Source organism: Erythranthe guttata, chromosome 7 (genome assembly GCF_056151865.1).
Source record: "Erythranthe guttata isolate IM_541 chromosome 7, IM_541, whole genome shotgun sequence".
Classification (NCBI taxonomy): Eukaryota; Viridiplantae; Streptophyta; class Magnoliopsida; order Lamiales; family Phrymaceae; genus Erythranthe; species Erythranthe guttata.
Genome location: NC_142539.1, coordinates 12,793,259 through 12,810,432, shown reverse-complemented (window position 1 = coordinate 12,810,432; position 17,174 = coordinate 12,793,259). Strand labels below are relative to the sequence as shown.

Below are 17,174 nucleotides of genomic sequence, written 5' to 3'. Positions count from 1 at the left end.
TTTTTTTTTAAATGCGCTTAAGTATTTGTGGTGATAAAAACTTAATAAATGTTTAAAATATTAAAATATATGAAGATAGAACCAATTTATTAGCTAGAATCTCTTCTTTTATAATGGATTATGTACATGATTTTACATTTTATTTTTCTTCTTATTCTTTATTTGAATGTGGTACAACTAATATATACATTAGTGAGATGTTGCTCTTGAATGTAGTGTATAAACTTATAAAGAGTTCAATTATTAACAGACTAAAGATCCGAATAAAATTTGGATTAATCACAAAAACAAGGAAACAAGAATTGCTTCGGTATATATATATGCTCAATCATCCTAAGCTTTAGCACATTAAAGTTTTATAAATATAAATAGTGGAATTTTTGTTTTTTCTTTGTTCTGTATTTTCAAACCAACATATAAAATATATATATTTTAACCAAAAAAATTGAAATTATTCTTTGGTCAATTCTATGTAGTTGTTGTGTTAATATGATAACTTGATCATTTACAGATATATTTTGTACCAAGTGACTTTAAACATGGTAATGCATAAACAACGTAACGATGTGGAGTCATGTTTATTTAATTTTTAAATATTGTAGTATTACTCTTAAATTCATTTGAAATAGGATCTTCGACAAGGTTTACTAATTTTTTTACTATGTATATTGACAACAATCCACATTACTTTTATTGTTGTAGATGTATTACGACACCGGAAACTAGCTAGGATGAAGAGGAAATATGCCTAGCTAACTGCCATAGACAAACAAAAGTACATAGACAAAGTGAAAAAAACTAAGACGTTGAGGAAATAAAGAAATTCGATTGGTTACAACCATAATCCTATGCATGAGGAAGTCACTAGCCCTTTTACAGAAGTTGCATCAAATGCAGTAGCATTAGCTTCTACCAATGAAAAATGCCAAAAATTGCCAATTACTAAGTGGCTTTTAAGAGCACAAATGATTCCTGAGCGACGATCAGAAGGTAATTTCGGTATAGTATTAATTAATCTAAATGTCACTTGTAATTTTAATATCATCTTTTTTGTTTTCTTGTTTTACTAGGTCTGACAATTTATGATCATGTATGCTCAGAGTTGTATGAATTAAAACACGTTCCTAATTGCATACATTGTCATGCCGTAAGATTTGAATACGAACCTAAGACATTTTGTTGTGGCAATGGAAAAGTTAGAGTTGCGACTATTGAAATGCCAGATGAAATGTATGACATGTTTGTCTCTGAATCAGAAGAAGCTGTAACATTTAGCAAGAATAACCGTGCGTTGAATTGCATATTCTCTTTCACCTCATTAGGAGTGAAATTAGATAAGGATCTTGCATCTGCAAAGCGTGGGGTTTACACTTTTCGAGCACAAGGCATGGTATATCATGATCTTCCAGAATTTACTCCAAATGAAGTTGGCCCTACCAATTTTCAGTTATATTTTGTTGAAACTGAAAAAGAGATTGAGAATCGGTTAAAGATTCTAGATAATTCGGAACTATCTGAACCTATAATCAACAAAGTTATGAAATTATGGAGGTAAATCCATATGCCAAGATTATTCATAACATTAGAGGATTATCCTTCTATGGATAATGTTCAACTTCATATCTCGAAAAACGTCCGATTAGACCAGCGTGTTTACAATTCTCCAACTGCGGATCAAGTAGCAGTTATTTGGGTTGAAGGAAATGATCCTCATATACCAGCTGAACGAGATATTGTTGTTCATGCACGGTCAGACCATAAGCATAGAATCAAACATTATTACGGTTGTGATGATCCGATGCAATATCCCCTTCTCTTTCCAAAAGGTGATACAGGGTGGCACCAAAATATACCAAAAATAGGAGCCCAGACATCGAATACTATAATTAGTTCATCCCTACCAACTGGTGGAGTTATACATGCATAACAACAAAGAGGTTCGCTTAATCATTTACTTCATCAAGTACTTCTACAACAAAAACATGTTCTTTTTACATTTACATTAATAAATGAAATAAAAATGATGTTTCTTTTTTTAATAAGTATAATTCATTTCTTTCCCTCAAAATTACCTACCATGATTCTTTGCAACAAAATAAAGTTTTGAATCAATACCATTCCATACACTTCTTTTACACCTAATTATTTTACAAAGCCATGGTTAAACTAAAAAGAGCATTAAAAAAAATATTTATTTCCCCTGTATCGTACCATTAATCTTCCACAAGTACTAATTTATCTCTAATTATATTTTTCAGCAAATGAGGAAGCTGCGGAATCGGAAAATATAACTTCTTCATATGACATTCTCTCACGAGAACAACAAGGCACTGATGCATTAATCATTTACCCAGCAATTTCATAATGTTTTCTTTGACCAATTAGTGGAGTTACTTATACAGAAGTCCGAACAACAAAGACTTTTTCTTATTCATTTACTTCATCAAGTACTTCTACAACAAAAAAATGGCTTGATTCCACTTTGCACCCTTAAAATATACAATTTTGGCACTTTGCACCCTTGAAACAAATTAATGGCACTATGCACCCTCGAAACACAATAAATCATGCATAATGCACCCCAAATAAAATTTTAAAGCTAATAAAGGTAATTTAATATTTTTACACCAAATTATTTGCAAGGCCATGGTTCTAAATGAGCATTAAAAATAATATTTATCCCCCCCCCCCCCCCCCCCCCCCCCCCCGAAGTACCATTAGTCTTCAACAATTTATAATCTCTCCCTAACTATTTTTTCCAGCAAATGATGTAGCTGTGAAATCGAAAAATATAACTTCTGCAGATGACATTCTCTCACGAGAACAACAAGGTACTGATCTTACCCAACAAATTCATACAGTTAGTCCTTAGACCAAATTTAGAACCTTTATATATTTTTTATAATTGCAGGAATCCGTGAAGAAAATAATAAAAAGGTGTCTTGTCGAGAGTATAGTTGTTACAGGCTACAAATAAGAAATCCACGACAATCCACATTGTTGTTTGCAGGACGTCTACTCCAACAATACGTTGTCGACATGTACATAAATTAGAGACAACAAGGTTAGATTACTGTAGACTTAATCAGTCTAATTTGAGATCTGAGTTATACCAAGGAATCATGAAAAGTGTACAACAAGGAGAGACAAGAGGCAGCGAGGTTGGAAAAATAATTATTCTACCACCATCTTTTATCGGAGGTCCGAGAGATATGCGTCGTAGATATCTTGATGCATTGGCGTTAGTCCAAAGGTTTGGAAAACCTGATTTTTTTTGGTCAAAAGGCTCAGGATCGACCTGATTTAACCTCAAGAGTCTTTCGAGCAAAATTGCAAGATTTAAAAGATCAGTTGTTTAAAAAGGAGATACTTGGAAAAGTGGCTGCACATGTGCACGTGATTGAATTCCAAAAAAGAGGACTTCCACATGCTCATATGTTGATTATACTGAAGTCGGAGTATTAAATCACACAGGGCCGGTCCTAACATTTACGGGGCCCTAAGCGAGCTTTTGAAAAATGACACCTTATTAATGGAGGATAAAAATGCATAAACCTACACCATATATATATATATATATATATATATATATATATATATATATATATATATATATATATATATATATATATATATATATTTTTTATTTTTTTTATTTTTTTTTCTGTGCGCCACAAGATACTACAACAAATGCGAATTATTTGTTTCTCTTTTTGCCAATTTAAATTTTATGCGTAGTGGTTTTTGTTTTCCATCCCCGGTGACCATAATGGATGAACAAAAAGCCAGGATGAAAAACATTTTTAATTTGACAGAATAATTGTGTAAGTAATCTGAGCCTTAATTGAAAATAGATATAAGGACCTAATTAAACTGAAAGAAAAGGCTTGTATATGGATAGCTCAACTTATTCATTCATGATGTATAAAATACCAATTTTAAATTGCTAAAAGGTAAGGATATATATATATATATATATATATATATTTTTTTTCTTTTTTTGGGGGCCCCTTTGAGAGTGGGGCCCAAAGCCATTGCTTGTGCCGCATGGCCTCACGGCCGGCCCTGAAATCACAACTCTAGATACCTATGATAGGTTCGTGAGTACGGAACTTCCAGATCCAGAAAAACATCATGTACTTTATGCTTTGGTTGTGATACATATGATGCATGGACCATGTGGAGCAAAGAACAAGAGTAATTCTTGTATGGTTGATGAAAAATGCAAATATCATTATCCACGACCATATTGTGAAAGCACGATTCAAGGGAAAGATGGATATCCGATATATAGAAGGAGAATAAATAGAATTACTGTCCAAGTTCGCAGAGCTCATCTAAATAACCAGTGGGTAGTACCATATAACCCATATCTTTTGTCCAGATATAATTGTCATATAAATGTTTAGATATATTCTGGAGTGACAGCAGTTAAGTATCTATACAAGTATATCTACAAAGGGCATGACAGAGTGGCTGTTAATATCTCACAGAATGATGAAGAAAATAATATTGATGAGATCAATGAATATCAAGATGCTCCATGGGTCTCGTCTCAAGAAGCCATTTGGAGAATTTACGAATTCAATTTGAATGAAATAGCTCCACCAGTCATTGACCTCCATCTTCATCTACCTAACCAACAATGTGTCACTTACTGGGCAAATCAAAATTTGAGCAACGTCCTCAAATGGGACCATGTGTCTAAGACAATGCTCACCGAGTATTTTCCAATGTGTTCGAGAAGTGAAAAAGCGCGAAAATACCTTTACAAGGAGTTCCCAGAATATTACGTATGGGACAAGCAAGGTAGATGTTGGTCTGAAAGAAAGAAAATGGATGTGATAGGGCGTTTACATGGTGCAAATCCTATTGAAGAAGAACGGTATTATCTTCGATTACTATTGAATCATGTAAGAGGTCCAACATCTTTTCTAGATCTTTTAACAGTTAATGGAATACGATGTGTTAACTTCAAAGAAGCATCACAAAAAAGAGACTTACTAGAGTCTGATCAAAGTGTTATTGAATGTTTAAATGAAGCCATCACTTTTCAAATGCCTCATGAACTGCGTCGATTATTTGCAACCGTCTTGGTATATTGTGCTCCAACAGATGTGAGAGTTCTTTGGGACACATATTTTGAAGCAATGTCAGAGGACTTTAGAAAAGAAAATGATACATCAAAGGAGAGATAATTACGAGAACTCTCCAAAGTGTGAATTATTTTTTGAAGAGCATGGGGAAAAAAATGGAATCATATGATCTTCCAAGTGCTCCAATTGATACTAACCACGTGACTACAAATCTGTCAAGAGAGATAGAAGATGAGCTATCAATAGAAATACCTTCTGAAAGTTACGACGCCGAGAAAAAAACTGAATAAAGAACAACAATATGCCTTCAAAGTAATCTTAGAATTCATACACAAAGGTAAAGCCGGTATGTTCTTCATTGATGGCCCAGGGGGAACTGGAAAAACATTCGTATATCGTGCGTTGTTAGCTCATTTAAGATCTAGAAAAAAATAGTCATTGCAACAGCGACATCTGGAGTTGCCGCTGCAATAATGCCTGGCGGAAGAACAGCTCATTCACGTTTCAAAATACCAATCGATGCAAATGAATCCAGTGACTGCAATATATCAAAGCAAAGTGGAGTGGCTAATCTATTGCGTACAGCAAAATTAATTATATGGGATGAAGCTCCAATGGCAAAATGATGGGCTATTGAGAATGTTGATAAGTTATTCAAGGGAATAATGGGAAATGATGAACATTTCGGGGGTAAAGTGGTGGTCTTTGGTGGTGATTTTAGGCAAGTACTACCTGTGGTTCCAAGGGGTACGTACAATTCACCAAACTATTTCTGCCAGTTTGGTGAAATCAAGGCTATGGCATAAAATGATAAAATTTTCTTTGTCTAAGAATATGAGAGCGCAAAAAGATCCTGAATTCGGTGATTTCTTACATAGAGTTGGAATGGAGAGGAAACCTCCAATATTGAGAGTAACATTAGAATTCCTGAAGAGATGGTGGTGAAGTATAACAATGAAGAGGACTCCATGGCACGTCTTATTGATTCAATTTTCCCGAGCTTGAGTAGTAATGCTGAATCATCTACTTACATGACAACTCGAGCGATATTAGCATCTAAAAATGAGGAAGTTGATAAATTGAATGATAAGTTAATTTCTATGTTTTCGGGAGAAGTAAGAACATTTCAAAGTTTCGATGAAGCTATCGATGATACAAATAATAACTATGAAGAAGATTTTCTCAATTCTTTGACTCCAAATGGCTTGCCTCCGCATAAGTTGGTCTTGAAGAGAAATTGTCCAATAATCCTCCTAAGGAATTTGGACCCATCAAATGAACTGTGCAATGGTACAAGAATGGTGTGTAGGAATTTCAAATCCAATGTCATTGATGCGGAAATAGTATTTGGCCAACACGCCGGAAAACATGCTTTCATTCCTAGAATACCACTTTCGCTAGCTGAAAATGAGGGTTATCCTTTCAAATTCAAGCGTAAGCAATTTCCGATTAGACTTTGCTTCGCTATGACAATCAACAAAACACAGGGCCAAACAATTCCTAATATAGGAGTCTATTTGCCTCAACCAGTGTTCTCTCATGGCCAACTATATGTAGCTCTATCAAGAGGAACTTCATCATCGACAACAAAAGTTCTAATCAAGCCTGATACCAACAATATTCGAGAAAAAAGGGCAACAAAAAATGTTGTTTACAAAGAAGTTCTAAATGCAGGTAAAATAATTTTTCCATACATATATAATGTGTGTGTGTATATATAATGTATGAATATTATGAGATAGTAAATAGTGGTATTATGTTTATTAGGAGGCTCGTCAAAGAGGCTACAAAATGAAGAAAATGAGGTTATTTAAAATCTTCCATCTTTTTTCTTCCAATAGCCTCTACAATGTTTAATTCCCCATGAAGATACTTTATCCTGTTTCAAGTGTATATTTAATAACTATTAATCCAATTTATCATTCCTTATTCTTTTTTTTTCTGTTTGTCTGTAGATCTCGAATACAAATTCGATGAAACCTTCTATGTGACTGAAATTGGGTGGATGAATAGTGCATCTTTCAAAAGGTTAATATATAAAAGTAATCTTTTCATTTTTTTTACAATTACATCACTTATAATTCTAATTGCATTATTTATTTTGATTCTCCGATAGCTGCCTCAGATCATAATATGGAATTGGTTCACCGACAGAGGGAACAGGATCATGATTTTTTTATAATCTATTAGTACAATATTAGAATTAACTAAATGACCTTATTCGAAAAAAAATTATTTATGACACACTTTTCAAATTCAAAGTAAAATTTATATTTTAGTATGTTATTTTCAATTTGTATTAGTACAAAGTTCGTATTCTAGTGTACCAGTATTAATGCCTCGATGTGTTCATTTATTGGAATATAAAATTTAAATATAATTTTTGGCTTCAATCTGCTGGTTATTCGACATGGAGTGCTAAAATTGAAGATTATGTTCACCCGACATTTATTTTCAACGACATTATTTTGCATGAGATGATCCTGACTCATTAATCTATATAGTGGTTTCCTGGGGGAATTTCAGACTACATACTTGTTTATATTATACATTTCAAAGTTTGTACGCACTTTGGATTGGGATAAATTTATTTTGGATTCGAGTATAGCCATTTGGACTTCAAACGACCGTTCTCCGAATAGGGAAAAGTTCAACGTATTCACGTGAAATCTGGTAATAGGTGATTTCATTTTTCACTCCGGTTTTTGTATATATCACTTGAATTGTAGTTGTCGGATTATGTTTACTTTTATTTTCTTAAAATTGAGGATAGTTCTTTAGTTTCTTCTATGTTACACTTGATTAATCTTAAATATCTATAGCTATTAACAAACAACAATATTATACAATTTATGCCAAATTTGTAATTACGAGGAGTCAATATTATACATAAAATCCCCTTCTATATCTTGTTTGTGTAAAAAATTTGCATCTGTCTCACACCGATCAGCAAATCTATACAAACATAATAATACAATACATAACCAGAAATCTCCCCAAATTCTTGCACCATTCTGCCACAACATTGTGTTTTTTCATTGTTCGTCAATTTCAATGGTGGTATTGGTGAAGTTTCAATAAAGGGTGACATTGAATAAATAAAATTTTATTTTTTTAATATTCTTGATTGATTTAATGTTAACAGTCATGTATTCTGTAATATTCTTCATTTATTTAGTGTTAACAGTCATGTTTTAATTTTTGAATAAAAAATAATTTAATTCCGTAATATTCATTTGAAGAAAATAGGTTATGTAACCCTTATACGTTTGCAGCCTTGATTTATAGGCTATGTAACCCTTAACCCTCTTTTTCTACTTTTTTTTTTGGCCAAACATTTTTTATTCCATTAAATACTAATGAAAGTATAAAGGGGTCTGGTTAAAAATATTGTGGGCCTAACACAAGGAAAATAGTACCCTTAAGAGATCAAGAATAAAAACGGACAAAAAAAAACCCTATTACAATCTATTACACAAAAGCCCCCAAAAGTGGATAAGAAAATAAATAACTAAAAGAATATGCCTATGCTGATTATTGTAACTAAAATATAAAAAAGGCCCCATATGGGGTTGGAAATGCCAATATCTAAAATATCTAGCTCACCACCAACTTAAATTATTCAACTTTTGCCCTCTTCTCCTACGTTGAGATTGATCCATAGTCATCTTGAGTTTCTGCGACTGCATTTCAAACCTTATGGTCGAAAGTCCTATATCCCAAGAACATCACATCGATATGCAATCCATACTGACCTAGGAAGGTCGTTTGCCAAAAATAATTATTGAAGGTGTTAGTGATTATGTGCCCATGCCGCAAGCCGATCGGCAACCGATTTTTTTTCTCTGTACACACGTGAACACTTGAAAGTCTGCTGCATAAGATTAACACATTCATTATTTTACATCTTAAGTTTTAAAAAATAATAATAATCTGAATATATATCCACTTTGGTTGGATGGAATAATTGAAAAACAATTCACATAATTTATCAAAAATATCAATTGAAAAGTCAATGCAATATTTGAAACTGTAAAATTGTATATTTTTTTGGTAGAATAAATAGCATAACAATGCAATAATTATTGGATCCTTAGAACTTAAAAGTAACTAATAATTATTGGAAAAACATTGATAATAATATATATTGTATAATAATGAGTGAAAATATATTTTCAGAAATTGATGAATTAAAATAAATTAAAATACTTAAGTTTGTTTAATAACTTAATTCTTAGTGTTTTTAAAATTTTATTTGTGACAAAAACAATTAGATGTTATGTTATCGAATTTGTACCCAATGCAATATAATATTTTTAAATATTAAGATATGACATTTTGTTAATATATATTTTAATAATATAATTTAATTATTCTTTTTAGTTATTCCATCCAATAAAAGATAAATTTTGAAGATATTAAAATTTGATATACAAATTAAATGTTATTTTTTTTTATCAGTAAATTAAATGAAGGTTGAGGGGTAGGTGTTACAAATAATACTTTAAGGAGACAAGTGTTGCATATGGTATAATTTAGGGGTAAAAAATATGGTACAATTTAATATGATATAATTTCTTTTGACCGGCTATCAAAAATAGGGTGATTTTTTTAGTTTTTTAATACTTAAGGGGGGTGAAGGCGACCTTTTTGATACTAATGGGGTGCAAACTGTATTTTACCCATTTTCTGAGGATTGAGGATGTTTTTTTACTTTCTTCTATGCTACACTTGATTAATCTTAATTTTCCATAACGATTAGCAAACAACAACATTATACAATTTATGCCAAATTTGTAATTATGAGGACTATTTTTTTTTTCTTCTCAAGTTATATATGGAGGGATATCCAATGTATTAGTTATACATTACTTACATTTTCATCATACATGTGGGGCAATGAATTTTCAATGACATCTAACGCCCATTTAGAAAAGCAGACTGTTCACAACATTATGAACAAACCTAATTTTCTCTGTTTTAACTAATATTGCTCAACAACTTTACAGAAAATCCCCATCTATATCTTGTTTGTGTAACAAATTTGCATCTGGCTCACACCATTCTTAAGAATGCCAAATAACATGCCGTCAACATATTATATATTTATTACGACACGTGCAACGCACGTGCACTTTTCTGGTTCCAACAAAATAGCAGTAACATAGTAAAAACAGTTAAAAAATATATGAATTATTACAAAAAAGAAATATTATGAGTCGAATGAATAATATCATTATTGGCATAAGTTATTTATTCTTTGTCGCCGATGGATTACATGTTCAACTTGGATTACATGTCCAAGTTGAACGTGTGTCTATCTATCTATATATATATATATATATATATATATATATATATATATATATATATATATATATATATATATATATATATATATATATATATATATATATATATATATATATATATATATATATATTGAGTTGACTTGTCGAATTTTTTTATCATTTAATGTAAAGTTTAAATGTTATAGTTATATAATCCACCATGAATAATTGTGATATGCATCTATGTAATTGCCCCAAATTTGTGTTAGCAATTGATAATAGGCAAAGATTTGTGTCTATTGTTACTAATTGTTTTCTCAACCAATAGTGGGGGCAAAACTGTAAAATGCGTGCTATAGAAACTGTAAAAGATTAGTGCAACTTTCACAAAATTCTTGAATTATTTAAATGATGCACATCGTCTTCAGATCTTCTTACAAATTGTATTAATTAATCAAATTATCCATTATCACATTGCCATTAACATAAATAATACAAATTAGAAAAGCAGAATAATTAACTCGATAATTATTAGAAAATATTAATATACTCTATAACATATGTGAATTAAGTATTAGTCTATTATAAGTTTTTTGCACTTTTAAAAACCAATTATATACGGTGGAAATGGATTTTATTCAATAAGAACATAATGTTTAAATATAAAAATACTACAATAATTAAAGCTTGAAAAACCAATCCTAAACCAGTTCAATATGAGTGAAAATGAGTACCACAAATTGTACATTTAAGCATTTATTTCCTTATATATTTTTTTAATAATGTTTATTTTGTTATCGTTTTTCAGTTGTTTTGTTATTTATTGGTTCTATGAACATAATATATTACAAAGTATCATACTTTTGAAAACAAATCCATTTTCCATGCGAAAACCAGGAATTGTTGAAAATTGATTGGTTATTTCCATAAAGATAAAATGCCAAATAATACGTGACATAATAATACCTAACTAAGAAAAATGCCGTGGAAGAAAAAAAATAGATGATATGTCTTTTATAATTTTTTTCAACCAATCAAATAACCACATATGATGAAATTAGGGATATGTGGGCAAATAAAATTGCAAAGTATCAAGCACAGTATGATGGAATTCATATTTTGTATATGATATAGATTATATAGATTATATTTCTAGTTTATTTATATTTTTTATAGGCTAATATAATATTATATTCTATAACAATGATAATATTATTAAAGTTGTAATTGTAAAAAAATAAAAAGCTAATGAACAACATATAAAACAAGAACCTTTTTAATTTCAACACCTAACTATACTCGTACTACAGTAGTTATGTACATGAATAAGAAATATAATCTCATAACACATTTCTTCTAATACACACAAAAAACTATTAAACTCAACCTAAATTAAGACTATATGTTGAAAAGCCTGGAACATCACAAGATTCATGCCCAAGAATATATATCAAGTGCTTCCCGCCAAGAAATGATTGCCCGTACCCGAGTTCCTCGTGGGACCGTCCACGTCAGTACGAACGAGGAACTTCACTGTGCGAGTCCCAACAAACTCCAATACTTCAAGACACTCTCGCAAATCCGAATCATTCACCATCATCACCCATTCCTCTTCGTCGTCCAAATAATTGAGCCTAAATTGCCCCGTCTCAATTTTGAACCTCTTTGCCACTTCTTCGTACAATTCACAACACCCTGAAGAAGACGAAGGTTCGAATTTAAACCGAACCATGTCTCCACCATACGTAGCTTTCACCGTAATTTTAGTCCCACTATCTCCTTCATAGCTTGCTTCGGTTTTTAAAGGTGATTTCTCGTCAAAACTTCTCGAACTCGATGAACTGCTATTCATTTGTTTTGAAGAACCTGTCATTCTTGAGGAACTAATCTGGCTTTGCTCGATAAATCCATCATCCACATTGATCATAGTACTTCCTCCAAACCTCACTACAAGAAGAAAAAAAATGGAATTAATTTACCATAATTGTGATAATATTTAGAAGTTGTCACTAATAAGTGACAACATTTAGTAAGCTCATTTTGCTGTAATTTAAACTTATTTTTAGTCACTAAGGACAAGCATACTAACAACATTTTGGGCCTAACCACGTGAAAATAGGAGTTATTTTCAAAAGATTATTTCTTGTAATGCATATTACCTGTGTCATCGATAGATATTTTCGAGCTTGAGCAATCAGAGAAGAGATAAGATCCAGAAGTCTCTGATTTGATATTATTGACATCGCGTAGTTCCAATGCATTATATTCTCTTAAAAGAAAAGAATTCTTCGGAGCATTAGGGGAAGTCGTCCACGGTATCGTCTTTAGACTAGGTGGCCATGACGGGCCCCGTGTATCTAATGCAGCCAACTTTGATTCATCACAATTTTTCACATCGAAAAGATACTCTTCGTAGTCGATGCAAGAAGTCGAGGAGAGTGATGTTACGTTTGCTATGGGTGCATCTGGATTTTTCGCCCAATAATCGGTTTTCGTGTTGAAGTAGAATTGTGTGCTCGGATCGAATTCTTGCATTATCGAGCCTGCGGAAACAAGTTTTCCTGTTGTTGCGTCGAATTTTAGTCCTCCTTCGGCTCCCTCGACGGATTCGAGCACACTTTGTATTTTCTTCAAGGACCGGTTAACCTTGTTTATCTTGCGCGAAGGCCATCTATATATACCATGTCGTCGGCATATTCTTTTAAGCGTCGTTGGGCAAACTACAAAAATGAGAAACACAATATTTAATTGTCACTAAATGATTTTATTAAAATTTCTCGACATGTTTTAAAAAAAATACTTAATTTATAACAGTGACATAAGCAAATTTTAGTACAACAAGTAGACAAGACAAACTCTAGTATAAAAAATAATAATAATAATAAATAATAAAAAAAAAAAAAGAAAAAAAAAAAAAAAGAAAGACTTGTAGTACAACCAGTAGGCAAAAATAACAGAAAATGAAAAGTTCTAGTTATTTGAGCCTAGGTCAATTTAAGTATTGAGATAACATAATTTTCTAAGGGAAAGGCAAGACACTGTTATTTAAATAACATATAATATACAATACCCTATTCCTAATAAAAACAACATAGATATATTAAGATACTCAGAAATATTTGAAAAATAAATATTTCTTACCACCAAGGTTTTTTGCAGCATCCTTAAGACTTCCCGAAAAATATTGTTGAAGAACACGTAAACTGATGTTCTTCTCATATGCGCTTTTCTTCTTCTCCATTTGTCTACTCGACCCAGCCATTTTCTACATGAATTATAATAATCATCATTATTTATACGGTATTACAGTTGCATTATCTACTACACGGTACGATTTAACGTATTAAAAAATTTCAATGAGTACCTGTAAAGAAACATGATCAACTTTCTCACGGAGGGTATTATCGTCTATTTCTGCAGTCTTTAAAACAAACACATCATCATTTACAACCGACGGCTCTTCAAAACCCCTTTTCCCAAACAACTCTTCATCCGAAACAGTTCTCAAACTTCTACTAATCCTTTGCAAAGTACTTGAGAGATTATTAAGCAATAATTGTTGTTCTACACCCCCTTCAATATTCACAGGCAGAAAAAATTCCAATATATAGTCATCATCGCCCGTAAAAGTACTCCTAAGCCTAATCGCAACTGCAGCATTTAATCCGTATTTTCGAGCATGATGAACGAGTGGATACTCGCTTATATGATACTCCTTCACATCATGGTAGAAAAATGGTTGATTTGATTGAAGTGCTTTTCCGACCACACCTTGTCCTTGTTCAAGAAAATGCCCTCCGCACGCACGTATGAATCCTTGCATGTATGTATCGCTCGAATAACACGCGGATTCTTCTACACACAATACGGGTTTTTCATTCGGATTTAGAATATTGTTTTTTATTGAATTCGCTCGTATGGTTTGGTTTCCTGAATATTGTTCGGTGTAGCTACAAGGTATCCATGTTAGAGCGAGTGGGAGTCGATGCGCATGGCAAATTGCACGTAAAACATCGGTTATTTCTGCTAAAGCTGCGTTTTGATTCTTCGAGAGACTCTGCATAATGGGAATTTAATAACCTGAGTTAGAAAAACGATTCAAGTTGATGATTGAGGAATTGAGATAATTGAGTATAAACCTTGATTAAGACCTGGGGGTAAATTCGAGGAGGCGCAATGCTACTTAAATCCACAGCCTGAAAATATTATCAATAACAAAGACTTAAAAAAAAGTTTATGTGAAAGTTAAATCGAATTCTTCGATCTACAACCAAGAAAGTTGCAGGAGTGAATTTAATTTCAATAAACAAGAAAGAGAAAAGTTGAGAACACAATAATAAGGTGAAGAAACAATTTATTCAGTTTGCTAACATGCAAAATAAAGACAAACTAACTTTTTTTTTTTCAGCCTCCAAGCACTAGGAATCTAATTTCTCTAAACAGGGAATAAAAAATTATCTACAATGCTTAAAAAAAAAAAGTAAGAGATAAACCTGCAGTGCACAGGAAATATTATCGATCTCCAAATCGAAATCGAGTTTCTCCTTAGTGGTGACAATCTCCAAAACAGCACAACACGACCTGTCACCATCAATCGAATCATCATCGTCCTCAAACACCGGCAAAGCAATCGAGCCACGCACTTCATGATCAATCGCATGTTGTACCCTAAGGTACTCCGCTTTACTATAGTACATCACATTGGAAGTCCATTCGGGGACCTTGGAGATGAAAACCCTCCCAGGAAGGCCCGGAAAACAACCGGGCCCCACTTCCGTTGCGAACGTGAACATTCTAGAAACTTCTCTGTACCCAGAGAGCGTCTGATCCAATAGAAACGGCTGCTCGCAAGTGCTCAAAACGTACTGATCACCGTTCTTCATCGGGACCCACAGTTGGGCCAAGATACCTCCACCGGACAACTCCTTGAAGAGATGCAGTGCCCTCAACATTTTCTCGTTGAGCGATACCTTGAGAATATTCCTTGGAATATTCACTACTTCATTTTGGCTTTCCATAAAATATTGTTCGATGGATTGGAGAGAATACGTGGGCGAAAACATTTGGTCTTGCGGCTCGAAATTCATGAGGTCCAAGACGTTGCCGAAGGAATCGTCGTAGTTCGAGCCTCTCACGTAGTCGTCCATCAAGTTGGCAACCATACTATCCATTTTATTGAGTTGGAACCAAATTTATTTAATTTTGACTCGAATATGAATATTCGCTCGATTTTACGGACAAATGGCTAGGCAACATGTTCGGTACTTATATACATCACCTTATCCACATTCTTTTTTTTCCCAAATCGAAAGATTAATCGATCCACTTGCATTCAATGAATACACGCACATACGACGTGTTTCTGTTTTCGTACAAGGGATTGTTCGCAAAACGACGACGAATGCCTTCGAACTTACCTCGAGAGCCTATAGAGATGTTGCAGCCTTCTTTTTTAAATTGATTGAGAAGAAGACAATAACCTTAATCAAAGAGGGTCTCTCCTGCAAAATTCCAACACTCCACCAGTTAATCCACGAATCAAATCAATAACAAATTAAATAATAATTAAAAACAATAAAAATAATATAGAATTAGAAAACCAAAACAAATTTGATATTACTACTCTTTGTTGCCTAAATTAAAACTATATTCTCTTAGCCATATACTTCCAATTTCATTCTTTTTCTCATCTTCCTACACCGTATATATATATATATATATATATATATATATATATATATATATATATATATATATATCAAGAAAATTCGAATTATATATTTCTTAGTCAAATGCATAATTTATTTTTGCAAAAAAAAAAAAAGAAACCCAGAAACAAGAAACATAATTCATGACAAGCGAACTTATATCAGAAACAAATACAAGAAAAAAAATGAATGAATAAAAAAGGAACAAAGAATATAAAGAGGAGAGAGAGGTGCTAGAGAGAGAAAGTAATGGACGGAAGGAAGAACAGGAGACAAAAATTTACCTGCAAATTTTATTTTAGTTTGTCAGCAAAGGCTTGTAGCTATAATTAGTGAGTTTGTCGGAAGTGTAATACGTCATGCGTTTCGCGAAAAACTACAAATTTTCACAGTGGGAGGTCGGTGAATCGGTAAGAAGAGACCAGAGTGCATGTATTTCTGAACTTAGAGAGAGAAAGAGAGGAGAGAGAGAGAGAGAGTAGAGAGAGAGAGGAGAGAGGAGAGAAGTGTGTGAATCTGCGTCTGCTTTGAAATCTAAACCAGTTTTTCTATTGAAGAAAGGTGTGTGTGATGATGTATTTCATAAGGGAATTGATCTTCACATTAAAATAATTATATTGACACTACTTGCTAATAAATTATGGATTACTTAAAAGAAACAATTAAAAAAAGGATTTCTACTTTGATAATGATTCTTGAATTGATAAATATATATATAGAAATGATTTTCATAATAACATATTTTTAAGTTTACCAGGCGGTGGAGATTGGATGGATCTGTTCGAAAATTAGCACTTTCGGAAAAGAATTCTATTTTATTCGGAAAACAAAAATTAATTCTGGTTATGTTTCGAAAAAATTCGAAGAAATCGAAAAATGGAAAATTTCAGAAATTGAAATGAAAAAAACTATTCAGAAAATAAATAAATTAATTCCAGTAATGTTTAATTTGACGAAATTGAGAATGGAAAATTTCAGAAATTGAAATGAAAAAAAAATGGGCCAATATTATAGGTAAGAAGCTAATACTTATAAATCTAGCTAAGATAATAAATATATTATTTTTTTATATAATAAAT

The 17,174-nt window shown here is 32.3% G+C and overlaps 1 protein-coding gene and 2 pseudogenes across 2 annotated transcripts; 2 read left to right on the top strand and 1 right to left on the bottom strand.

Annotated features, from left to right (window-relative positions):
- The first annotated feature begins 848 nt into the window (after positions 1–848).
- LOC105953910 (uncharacterized) lies at positions 849–1,927 on the top strand (annotated as a pseudogene).
- A 2,236-nt stretch (positions 1,928–4,163) lies between these two features.
- On the top strand, positions 4,164–7,228 carry LOC105953911 (uncharacterized; annotated as a pseudogene).
- Positions 7,229–11,647: 4,419 nt separating this feature from the next.
- On the bottom strand, positions 11,648–16,755 carry LOC105953912 (protein NLP9). 2 transcript variants are annotated; one of them, XM_088820975.1, is made up of 7 exons: positions 16,380–16,755; positions 14,881–15,888; positions 14,539–14,583; positions 13,752–14,444; positions 13,529–13,652; positions 12,547–13,107; positions 11,648–12,334 (listed from the first exon to the last, which is right to left on the bottom strand). In XM_088820975.1, exons 2-7 carry the CDS (start codon positions 15,556–15,558, stop codon positions 11,838–11,840), a joined length of 2,598 nt encoding a protein of 865 aa, XP_088677101.1. In that variant the 5' UTR covers positions 15,559–15,888; positions 16,380–16,755; the 3' UTR covers positions 11,648–11,837. The 2 variants fall into 2 exon arrangements, with proteins under 2 accessions (XP_088677101.1, XP_088677100.1); XM_088820974.1 differs by having other exon boundaries at positions 14,527–14,583; positions 16,380–16,679.
- Between the last annotated feature and the right edge of the window lie 419 nt (positions 16,756–17,174).

Bases quoted from the DNA above. Each gene is read 5' to 3' on its own strand.
- LOC105953912 (XM_088820974.1), bottom strand. From the start codon at position 15,558: ATGGATAGTATGGTTGCCAACTTGATGGACGACTACGTGAGAGGCTCG. The intron at 14,445-14,526 runs GTTTATACTCAA...CCCATTATGCAG, and splicing joins ACCCCCAGGTCTTAATCAAG to AGTCTCTCGAAGAATCAAAA. The intron at 13,108-13,528 runs GTAAGAAATATT...TCATTTTTGTAG, and splicing joins TGCTGCAAAAAACCTTGGTG to TTTGCCCAACGACGCTTAAA.